The sequence below is a fragment of the Sinocyclocheilus grahami genome, unplaced genomic scaffold (assembly GCF_001515645.1).
Source record: "Sinocyclocheilus grahami isolate Dianchi unplaced genomic scaffold, SAMN03320097.WGS_v1.1 scaffold804.1, whole genome shotgun sequence".
Taxonomy (NCBI): domain Eukaryota; kingdom Metazoa; phylum Chordata; class Actinopteri; order Cypriniformes; family Cyprinidae; genus Sinocyclocheilus; species Sinocyclocheilus grahami.
In genome coordinates this window covers 76,810-89,137 of record NW_015505983.1, presented here as the reverse complement: position 1 = coordinate 89,137, position 12,328 = coordinate 76,810, and the positions used below count along the sequence as shown (strand labels likewise).

Sequence of the window (12,328 nt, the reverse complement as noted above, 5' to 3'; positions counted from 1 at the left end):
TATCTATCTATCTGTCTGTCTGTCTGTCCTTCATTCTATCTATCTATCTATCTATCTATCTATCTATCTATCTATCTATCTATCTATCTATCTATCTATCTATCTATCTATCTATCTATCTACCTGTCTATCTATCTACCTGTCTGTCTGTCTGTTTTTGTCTGTCTGTCCTTCATTTTATCTATCTATCTATCTATCTGTCTGTCTGTCTGTCTGTTTGTGTCTGTCTGTCCTTCATTCAATCTATCTATCTATCTATCTATCTATCTATCTATCTATCTATCTATCTGTCTGTCTGTCTGTCTGTCTGTCTGTTTGTGTCTGTAATTTTATCCTATCTATCTACCTGTCTGTCTGTCTGTCTGTCTGTCTGTTTGTGTCTGTCTGTCCTTCATTTTATCTATCTATCTATCTATCTATCTATCTATCTATCTATCTATCTATCTATCTATCTATCTATCTATCTATCTATCTATCTGTCTGTCTGTCTGTCTGTCTGTCTTGCATTTGAATGAAAATGTTGAAAAATATTATGCATTTACTGTATATAGAGTTTACTAACAGTGTCCTTCTTAATGTTATAATAGATGTTGATGCGCTCAGAGTCTTGTGTTATATGGATGCTAACGCTGACTCTGGGTCTGTTCTTACAGATTGCCCAGCTGCGTCATGAGCTCTCCATGAGAGATGATCTCCTGCATTTCTATGCCAGCACTGAAGATATAGAGCATGCCTCAGAAACGCTGTGAGTTACACACACACACACACACACACACACGCACGCACACACAGTGATCAACTACTTAATTCTGCTGTACTGATAAGTGTTTCATCCTCCTTCAGACTTATACAGAGTGATTCGTCCTCATCTCTCAGCAACTACGTCAATTACGACTTCCTGCAACAGAAACTCAAGGGTTTAGAAGACGAGAACTTCAAACTGCGCACAGAGGTGTGTTTAAATGCATGCATGCATTCACAAAAAAAAATCTAAATGCTGTGCTACAGCTAGTTTCATGTTTTCACACCCATCACTCTTTTTTTAGGCTAACGAGTTAACATTTGAGACGAACAATTATGAGGAACAAGAGCAACGGCTTATGATGGTGTGTGTGGACGAACTCTGTGAGTAAATCACCCATGATGCCCTTCTTTAAGTATCTCAAATAAGTTTTCGTGATAGCAGACTAAAGTATCCTCTGCTTTTTTCTCTCACCAGCTACAGTAAATAAACAGGTTGTATCTCTGTCAGAAGAATTAGGCCGGAAGGTGGAAGACTCGCTAAGACAACAAGAGGAGATTAGTGCCCTCCTGGGACAGATTGTCGACCTGGAGCAGCGCTGCAAAGGGGTTAGACACACAAACGCACACATGCTTACTCTTGTTTCACAGCGTTTAGAGAATACCTTTATAAACAAATACATCAAATTTGCTTCCAAATTCAGTTCACTGCTGAGAATGAGGAGTTAAGGCAACATCTGAATGCTTCCCGGGAATCCCAGTCACAGCTTAAAACAGAGGTACAATCCTCACAATATCACACAGTGTGCCTCCCTTTCAGTAAATGGCTTTGTGCTTGGAGGGCCAATTGATGATGTTCTCCCTCTGGTGGCAGCTGAAGGAACTGCAGGAGAGGTACTCAGAATGTGAAGACATGCTCCATGAGGCCAGAGAGGACATTAAGAACCTGCGCAATAAGAGTCTGCCCAACAGCACTGTGCAGCGTTACAGCACCCTGGTAGCAGTCCTCCCAATGGATTCACTCGCTGCTGAGATTGAAGGAACCTTCCGGAAAGGCCTAGACAGCCCAGCACCCACTGAATACAAGTTAGTACATTTAACAGCTGTTCATATACTGCAAAAAAAAAGTTTTTGTTTTGTTTTACATTCAAAAATATCTAAAGATCTGTAAAACTGAGATCGAAAGATCTGTAAAAAAGATCTTTACAACACATTTTAAATATATTAAGTGTGTAAGATTTTCAAAAGGATATATAGAAGTTCTATAATAGAACTGTTCAAAAGTTTGAGATCAGTTAGTTTTTTTTGTCTTTAAAGAAATGAAACATTTTATTCGGCAAGGACACATTAAGTTGATCAAAAATAACAGTAAAGATAATTATAGTGAAATTTATAATGATAATTATATTTATCATTATAATGATAATTATTAAAAAAAAAATCACAATTTCTAATAAAAAAATTAAACAGCACCACAGTTTTGAATATTGATAATAATAAGAAATTTCTTGAGCAGCAAATCAGCATACAAGGATGATTTCTGTAGGGATGCGGCTTTGCCATCACAAAAATAAAAAGTACATTTAAAAATATACTAAAATAGAAAAGGTATTTTAATTTGTAATGATATTTTACAATATTATTGTTTTACTGTATGTTTTATCAAATAAATGCAGCCTTGGTGAGCATAAGAAACTTCTATCAAAAACATCAGAAAAACTTTTGGACAGAAATATATTTAGAATTTCTTTATATTATAGTATTTTATAGAAAAATCATCCATTCTTAAATAAATTATTATTATACATAATTTTGAATTTCAAGTAGCTTATACATATTTTGTTTTAACGTTTAGATATTTTACTGGGAAACATAACAAAAATAGTGATTTCCTTTTTTTTTTTGCAGTCTATTCAAAGCCTAATTAACATGCTTTGTATATAAATGTGAATGTATAAATGTAAATGCAACATGACATGTTTGTCTTGAACTCTCTGTGCAGGAATCATCCGTTGCGGGTGTTTGAGACCGTGAAAGTGGCCAATCAGGCGGCTCGGCTACGTTCCCAGATTCACTCTCCACAGGTTCCGGGTTCGAGCCCTACATCATTACGCTCTAGTCGAATCAGTACACCACGGACCAGTTATTACGAATCAGACAATATTAGTGTCAACATGTCGGATAAGCACTCCCCTCCCACGCACACACAGGATCATGGGTCAGTGTTTGTTTATTTTCAACTTCTCACAATAATGACTGACTATTAAGAATGAATCGATTAACAATGAATAATAACATATTTCCTGCATAGGTTACTGGAGTCGAAGCGTTTGGGCCAGCCAGGTACGCCAGGTGGGCAGGATTTGGAGGAAGCGCTCCAGTCTCTCTCAGAGCGTCAGGAGAGGCACACGTCCGAGCGGCCGTTCTTCGAGGTGGAGAGAGAAAGGAAACTGCGTGCCCTGCAGAGTGGAAGCAACGGCAGTGGCGGCGGCTCCAGCGGCTTCCTGACGCCCAACGGCAGCGTCGCATCCACAGGAACCAACTACTCCGGCACCTCCACGCATTCCTCAGGCACGGGCTCCTCCCGCTCGTATCTGCCTGAACGGCTGCAGATAGTCAAGCCGCTGGAGGGTCAGTAGATACACACACACGTATAACTTAATACAAGTCATGAAAGAGGGACGTTTAGATCAACTCTAAAATTAGGGCTGTTCAAATTAGTGGTTGACCGATATATCGGCCGATATTTGCCATTTTATAAATAACGGCATCGGCTGTCAAAAAAAAAAATAAAATATATCGGTTGACCACTAGTTCAAACCACAAAATACAAATGTAAAAATAAAATAATGAATAAATAATAAAATTAAAATTACATTTTAGGAGAGTTGCACAATTATACAACCTAAATTGCCATGTCATATAAAGATTAAATAAGGGATATTTAATTTACGTTTGCAAAGTCATGCAAGGATCCTCTCTATTATATCATTTCCTGGTTTATGTTTCTTCCTATCATGTTATCACGTATTTTCCTATCATGTTTCTGAATTTTTGGTGTTTTTTTTTAATATTTTCCCTGTAAAACCAGATATATGAAATAATGGTCAGAAAAAACTATTTTAAAGATGGAACAGTTTATTGAACCTTTAGAAAAATCAAAAAAGAAGGTTTGAGTATGTGTTTTTGTTAAGTATCATATTTGATACATCAGGCTTTTATGACTCATATAGTAAGATATATAGGAGCTCAGACTCGAGGAGGAAAAACATCTCAGTTTTATTCATTGGCCCAAACTGAACAAAAATATGCAATTTGGTGCAGTCAAAAAGTGAAATTAAATTCTGATAGCTTGTATTTTAAATACATGAGATCTTTATAACAATATAGCACTGCGTATACAAAATCCATATAAATATCAGTTGTCATGATATAATAATATCAATAATATACAATACAATAATACAATACAATAATATGTCTGATATTTATATTCTTAGTTTTATGATATTTATGATACAAAGCTCTGTCGTTTTTATTGTGGGGGTGAAACATCATTCAATTCAATACAATTATGAGATGAGAGATGAACAAATAAATGTTCATCAAAAGCCTGATGTATCATATTTAACACTTATATTATTAAATAATTTTTCTAAAATCATTCTAATAAAATGTACATTTTCATCTAAAAATATTAATAAGAATAGTTAAGAAAAAAAGATATATATATATATATATATGGGGAAGTCATGGCCTAATTATTAAAGAGTCGGACTCGTAACCCAAAGGTTGCGGGTTCGAGTCTCGTACCGGCAGGGATTGTAGGTGGAGGGAGGGAATGTACAGCGCTCTCTCCCACCTTCAATACCACGACTGAGGTGCCCTTGAGCAAGGCACCGAACCCCCAACTGCTCCCCGGGCGCCGCAGCAAAAATGGCTGCCCACTGCTCCGGGTGTGTGTTCACAGTGTGTGTGTGTGTGTGTGTGTGTGCACTTTGGATGGGTTAAATGCAGAGCACTAATTCCGAGTATGGGTCACCATACTTGGCCACACGTCACGTCACTTTCACTATATACACACACACATATATATTCTTTAACATACTGTTGTAGATTACTTCCAAACTGTAGTCAGTTACTGATTACAGATTACATGATGAAAATGTAGTTAGCAAAATGTAGTTAGTTACTCATTTTAGGTAATGTGATTTAGATTCCTTTTTTTATCTGGCTTGTTTTAAACTTACTATTAAATGTACCATATTGATATAAAAAAGCAAAGAGAAAGAAAATACATTCCATTTTTTTTATGTCATCCTCATAAAATGTATTAAACATTACATTAAACCAGGGTTTCTCAAACTGGGCTTGATGTAAGCCCATAAAATTAATGCTATCCATAAAAAGTAACTTTAATCTGATTATGAGGATTTGAAAAAGTAATATACTCTAATTACGAGTACTTGATTTTTGGAATCTGATTATGTAATCCAGATTACATGTAATGTAATCTGTTACATGTTACTACCCAGCTCTGCTTCCTAGGTACTATCATGGTTTTAATCCACCCTGCCTTCAGTGTAGTGCTGTAGGTACCTGTCATGCATAGCTGAATTTTAGCATGTGTTTGTGTTTCCTCACATGAATGCAGTCCCTTCATCCGGACTTAACATCCCTCAGACCTCACCCACATCTCCGACCACTAGCTGTCAGATCCTCCATCCCTCCGTCCTCCTCTCCTCCTTCTCCACCAGGTAAGACATGATCACGCTGGTGCCCACACAGTGCTTATTATAAGACTGTCAATCATCCATCAGAATAATCTAGTTTTTTTTCTTTTATCGGGCACATGCATAAAACAAGACAATTCTTACTAGGGCTAGGCGATAAGGCCAAAAAAATCATATCTCTGTATTTTTTGGCCAAATTGTGACCAACAGTATATATCTTGGTATGTTCTACATTTTTCTATTTGGATTAAAAATGCATATATTTATTTTTATAAAATTACATCCTGCCGAATGTTGTCCAGTGAAACAATGTTTATATTAAAAGCTATGAAAACAAATATAGTTAATGTAACTATGTATTTTCCAGCGATATCGTCGACTTCCCTCACCCACATCTCCGACCACTAGCTGTCAGATCCTCCATCCCTCCGTCCTCCTCTCCTCCTTCTCCACCAGGTAAGACATGATCACGCTGGTGCCCACACAGTGCTTATTATAAGACTGTCAATCATCCATCAGAATAATCTAGTTTTTTTTCTTTTATCGGGCACATGCATAAAACAAGACAATTCTTACTAGGGCTAGGCGATAAGGCCAAAAAAATCATATCTCTGTATTTTTTGGCCAAATTGTGACCAACAGTATATATCTTGGTATGTTCTACATTTTTCTATTTGGATTAAAAATGCATATATTTATTTTTATAAAATCACATCCTGCCGAATGTTGTCCAGTGAAACAATGTTTATATTAAAAGCTATGAAAACAAATATAGTTAATGTAACTATGTATTTTCCAGCGATATCGTCGACTTGATTGCACAGACACTATTTAAACTGAACTGAGCTGGATGATGACATCACTGAATTCAATGATGAACTGCCTTTAACTGAAAATTGAGTGTTTACTATTGTCCTTCTGCATTATTGACTCACTATTTTCCTATTTAATACTGTAAAGCTGCTTTGACAATCTGTATTGTTAAAAGCACTATATAAACTAAGGTGACTTGACAAGGCTATGCTATGTATTATGTGGAAAAATGGGCTAAAATCACATTACATTCTAACATTGTAACATTACAATCTAAAAACAGAAATAATGCGGTTTAAAGCAGAAGTTAAACTCGGTAAACTAAAAATGAAAATAAATAAAAACAAAAGCACAGATTAATTGCATTATATTTTGATTAGCCCATTAGGATAGTCACTTACAGTTACAGCTACTATAAAATACACTTACTTGTAGGTTTAAAATTCTACATATGGCACATTTATTAACTAAAAACACCAGTAGGTGGCAGCAAGTCACTGTCTTAGCGACTTTTTTAGCGACTTTTTTCCAAAAAAGTGCCTAGCGACAAATCTAGCGACTTCTTGGACAAACTTTATTTAGTTTCTGAGACTCGTCGGTACTGCCGCACAAACTGTCCGAGCGCGCACACACCTCTATCTGCGTCTGGTCTGTTCAGTGAGCGGCTGAGAGGAGCAGCACTTTCAGTTAAAATAGATATTCTCTTGCTTCTAACTCTAATTTTACATGCAAATATACCTGTGTATTTGATTTCATCAGAAGACGCCTCAATTATAAATCAGGATTTTAGTGCAGATTAACATATTGGAAAGGAGAGTCTTAACTGGCTGCGTTTGAGTCAGTATTTTATAATTATCCCATTGTCTGACAACAGAAAATAGTATAAATATATAAATGAAAACAGTTTTATTGAGAATTTGGCTCAGTATGAGCCCAGAGAGGCTAAATAATAATAAAAAAGCAATACGACCCAATGACATTGTGAATATGCTAATTAGCGTATGACGTCATCTAGTGACCTTTTCAAGCTGGCTTTAGCTACTTTCCATTGAAAGAAGTTGGCAACACTGGTCTTAATGAGTGAGTCATTCATTCAAAAACGTTAATTCGTTCAATAACAAAACACTGCTGCGTGTTGCTCAGAATCGCACGACAATTCTGCTGTGGCTTAATGGAACTATTTTCGTTGGCAAAATTGTGCAAAACCAGGTAATACTTGTCTAAAATGTAACAAAATATTAACTTTTGTTTATTGAACTGTTGTATAAAATCAATATCACATTTGCAGTTGTGCAGATATTTGGAAAACAAGCAGCACTTTTGTTCATGTGACATTGCTAAACTATCATAGGATATAAATGTAAGACAAAAACCAATACAGGGGAATTTTTCGACAATCGACAGCCCTAATTTTTCCATTTAAAAACTATTTAAATTAGGCACTTGGATTAAATTAGGAATATCAGAAATGTCTTTATCTGTTCACAACTAACCTTTATCTTAATATTTAGTATTTACTTGCTCATTTTCCCTCCTTCCATCTGTAACAGGAAGCGCTGGAACTGGCTCTTTGTACAGTTATAATATCATCCTCCATAAAGTAAGACATGTCAGGCATGGTCTCTTTGAACCCTTTACTAGGAACTATTTAAACTGAACTGAGCTGGATGATGACATCACTGAATTCAATGATGAACTGCCTTTAACTGAAAATTGAGTGTTTACTATTGTCCTTCTGCATTATTGACTCACTATTTTCCTATTTAATACTGTAAAGCTGCTTTGACAATCTGTATTGTTAAAAGCACTATATAAACTAAGGTGACTTGACAAGGCTATGCTATGTATTATGTGGAAAAATGGGCTAAAATCACATTACATTCTAACATTGTAACATTACAATCTAAAAACAGAAATAATGCGGTTTAAAGCAGAAGTTAAACTCGGTAAACTAAAAATGAAAATAAATAAAAACAAAAGCACAGATTAATTGCATTATATTTTGATTAGCCCATTAGGATAGTCACTTACAGTTACAGCTACTATAAAATACACTTACTTGTAGGTTTAAAATTCTACATATGGCACATTTATTAACTAAAAACACCAGTAGGTGGCAGCAAGTCACTGTCTTAGCGACTTTTTTAGCGACTTTTTTCCAAAAAAGTGCCTAGCGACAAATCTAGCGACTTCTTGGACAAACTTTATTTCGTTTCTGAGACTCGTCGGTACTGCCGCACAAACTGTCCGAGCGCGCACACACCTCTATCTGCGTCTGGTCTGTTCAGTGAGCGGCTGAGAGGAGCAGCACTTTCAGTTAAAATAGATATTCTCTTGCTTCTAACTCTAATTTTACATGCAAATATACCTGTGTATTTGATTTCATCAGAAGACGCCTCAATTATAAATCAGGATTTTAGTGCAGATTAACATATTGGAAAGGAGAGTCTTAACTGGCTGCGTTTGAGTCAGTATTTTATAATTATCCCATTGTCTGACAACAGAAAATAGTATAAATATATAAATGAAAACAGTTTTATTGAGAATTTGGCTCAGTATGAGCCCAGAGAGGCTAAATAATAATAAAAAAGCAATACGACCCAATGACATTGTGAATATGCTAATTAGCGTATGACGTCATCTAGTGACCTTTTCAAGCTGGCTTTAGCTACTTTCCATTGAAAGAAGTTGGCAACACTGGTCTTAATGAGTGAGTCATTCATTCAAAAACGTTAATTCGTTCAATAACAAAACACTGCTGCGTGTTGCTCAGAATCGCACGACAATTCTGCTGTGGCTTAATGGAACTATTTTCGTTGGCAAAATTGTGCAAAACCAGGTAATACTTGTCTAAAATGTAACAAAATATTAACTTTTGTTCATTGAACTGTTGTATAAAATCAATATCACATTTGCAGTTGTGCAGATATTTGGAAAACAAGCAGCACTCTTGTTCATGTGACATTGCTAAACTATCATAGGATATAAATGTAAGACAAAAACCAATACAAGGGAATTTTTCGACAATCGACAGCCCTAATTTTTCCATTTAAAAACTATTTAAATTAGGCACTTGGATTAAATTAGGAATATCAGAAATGTCTTTATCTGTTCACAACTAACCTTTATCTTAATATTTAGTATTTACTTGCTCATTTTCCCTCCTTCCATCTGTAACAGGAAGCGCTGGAACTGGCTCTTTGTACAGTTATAATATCATCCTCCATAAAGTAAGACATGTCAGGCATGGTCTCTTTGAACCCTTTACTAGGATGATCCGTCAAATTGCTAACTCTATCCACTAACTTTCTTTCTCTCTAACCTTAGGTTTCATTCATGAACCAACAAAACATCGTAGCATAACAGCATCAGGACATTATATGACTAATTCTGTCTTCTCTCCTGTACAGATTTAGGTTTAGGTGAGAAAGCTGCATGTCTCATACATTACACATCTGTTTTAAAATAACGCTTTTCTGCTAAAGTTATGTTTTATTGTGGGAATTTAATGAATTGAGTTGAATTGAGTTGAATTCTCATAAAAGTTGGTGTTAAGTACTCATTAATATCTTCACATTACAAATCTGGACTATTTTATTTGATATGATTGAAACATGGATTGGAATACCAGTCTATCTATATACTGTATATATATTCATAATACTCGTTTATTGACAACACTAGAGACATTAAATAGTATATATAACATATACTGTATGTAAAGTATACCTGTATTGTAAAATGTAAACGTAAACAATTTTATATTATCATTAAAACGTTATAGAATGAAAAAGCCCTTCTTATGCAGGGTTTCATGAATATTTGAAATCTTGACTGAAATGTCATATTTTGAGAATGACTCACTAACACTAGACTGTGCATGTTACATTGAAGCCTTTCTTTATATGCTGCTAACCAGCTTGTGGAAGTCTCATCATTACATTATTTTATTCATCAGCATGATCATACACTATATGCTGTGTGTTTCTAACCGAAAAAGCTTTCACTAACACTTGTGTTCTGGTCTGTTTATTTCTGGCATGGTTTGGCTGAGTACCATCTGACACGCATCTTCCTTGTTCTCTCCTCAGCCTTCGGCCCCGCAGTGCATCCGCTTGTGGGAGCTGTGAGCACGTGAGGACATCATCAGGCCTCCAGTTCATCTCTGGGTCCACATCACACCTCCACCAGACCTCCTCCCTAGGTCTGCTACAACTTGTATCAGAGCACGGCATCTCGGCTGCAATTCATCCCAACTCCCCTCTCATTCACAGAGCCACCGCATATTCTGAGGAAACACAGCGGGGTTCTGATGGAAGTGAACAAGAAAAAAGAGAAAAAGCATGGCAGGGAAACATTTTCAGCGTCAATCTTGTGGAAAAACTCAGAAGCCTGGGCCTGTACAAAGTGGTTGCCAGAGGCTTTGTGGATTTTGGTCGAAAAGAAAAACCAGCCCCCCATGAAACACAAAAAGACGTTCACCATTAAAGGTGCCATTTTGTGCATCACCCTCATTGTAGCATGCAGCTAAACTTTTCCAATTTGTAATGGGCCATTCCGAAAGCCATATCAAGTTTTTATTTCTGTAGTGACTTCTTATTGGCTTTGGGAATTTTAAGTATGGACTGCACCTCAAAAAATTCTGAAGTCAAACACACCTGTGTTTATATCATTGTTATTGCAGGGTGTTTTAAACTCTTCAGAAGGGAATAGCTGTACATATGTTGACTTTTTAACATGTCCTCTTTTGTTGAGACTTTGTCTGTCACTATCAGTCTTGAAATCACAGTTTTATTGTTATGAAATTGTAGCAGCACTACAGAAAAATGCACTACGTGGCCTCAATTTTTGCTTGCTGCCAACCAAGCATCGGTGTCAGTAGTGCGTTTTGCTTCATAATAGCACTTTTCAGGGCATTCAAATCCCTTTTCTTGAGGAATGCAGGGTACATTATGTGAGGTTACGTACTGTACCTGCAGTCTAAACGCTGTAAAAATGAGAAGCTGTATTCATGATGACTGTTGGTGGTCGATTTAGGGAACATTATAGTCTTGTTGAGTGAATAGAAGTGATCTTGTGCTTTATTTTCACTGTGCTTTAATGCAAGAACACCTCATGTGATGGTACACCATGCACACACGTATGTCATGCAACTTTAACACGTTTTCACCTTAATGTTTGTAATGCATATGATTGTGTTTTGCAAGAATCAGGGATGCAGTAATAAAGTTAAGTGCTCTAGAGCCGTAAATTGTGAATACACAATCGGGTAATTCTAACACAGAGTCGTCTAGGGGTGAATTTGTATCACAGGATTATTCATTGAACACAGCTTTGTTTTCTTCTCCATCAACATCTTCCATTGTGTCCACTTGTGTTTGTCAACCAAGTGAACAGAAATATGGTAATCTGTATATGGAGAAAGCCTTGTATGCATTTGAGATTTTCAAAGGGGCATGATAAGGTGTAGTATTTACTGATCTAAAGTCTCAGACAAAATGGTTATTTAAAAAGTAATATATTTAAATAAAAATGTCTACCTGAAATGCCACTCTGTGTAAAACACAATGCATGGTCGCCATTTTTGTAGAATATGTAAAGTGTTGTTTTAAAACAGATTTAAGTCAGTAAAAGTAAACATTTATGTAAAGTATTGTTAATTTACACAAATATGAGAGGCTAATAGCGGAGTAATCATTGTATTTTTACATTAGAACAATGTTTAGACACTTAGCCTCACATAAAAGCCCATGAGTTCACAAGTAACTGTTTCAGGCACTGATATTGTGTATAGCAATAAAGATTTCAGTGTATTTTTGACCTATATGTTTTTATTTGTTTATGTGTGAACTGTTTCTATTTACGCTGACAGCTTTAACAGCTAAGTTAAGAGTATCCACCTTATTTTTCTACGTGCTAGTAAGCCGTTTTTTTGTAAATGTGCAAGACTTCCGGTTTGTAAAAAACGAGAAGAATAACAAAGTCAAGTGTCGTAAAAACTGTTGTGTTCATAATTAAGACAATGCATAAAAAAAATAGTA

The 12,328-nt window shown here is 35.9% G+C and overlaps 1 protein-coding gene across 1 annotated transcript in view; it reads left to right on the top strand.

The window, feature by feature from the left end:
* LOC107562051 (trafficking kinesin-binding protein 1-like) overlaps positions 1 to 11,896 on the top strand; it is a 15,218-nt gene extending 3,322 nt beyond the window's left edge. The window contains exons 4-14 of the mRNA XM_016246611.1: positions 654 to 745; positions 844 to 952; positions 1,047 to 1,125; positions 1,220 to 1,350; positions 1,446 to 1,520; positions 1,616 to 1,827; positions 2,744 to 2,959; positions 3,053 to 3,372; positions 5,277 to 5,332; positions 5,365 to 5,498; positions 10,379 to 11,896. Of these exons, the coding sequence (XP_016102097.1) occupies positions 654 to 745; positions 844 to 952; positions 1,047 to 1,125; positions 1,220 to 1,350; positions 1,446 to 1,520; positions 1,616 to 1,827; positions 2,744 to 2,959; positions 3,053 to 3,372; positions 5,277 to 5,332; positions 5,365 to 5,498; positions 10,379 to 10,775 (1,821 nt within the window). The 3' untranslated portion in view covers positions 10,776 to 11,896. The remainder of the gene's footprint in view (positions 1 to 653; positions 746 to 843; positions 953 to 1,046; positions 1,126 to 1,219; positions 1,351 to 1,445; positions 1,521 to 1,615; positions 1,828 to 2,743; positions 2,960 to 3,052; positions 3,373 to 5,276; positions 5,333 to 5,364; positions 5,499 to 10,378) is intronic.
* Positions 11,897 to 12,328: the final 432 nt, after the last annotated feature.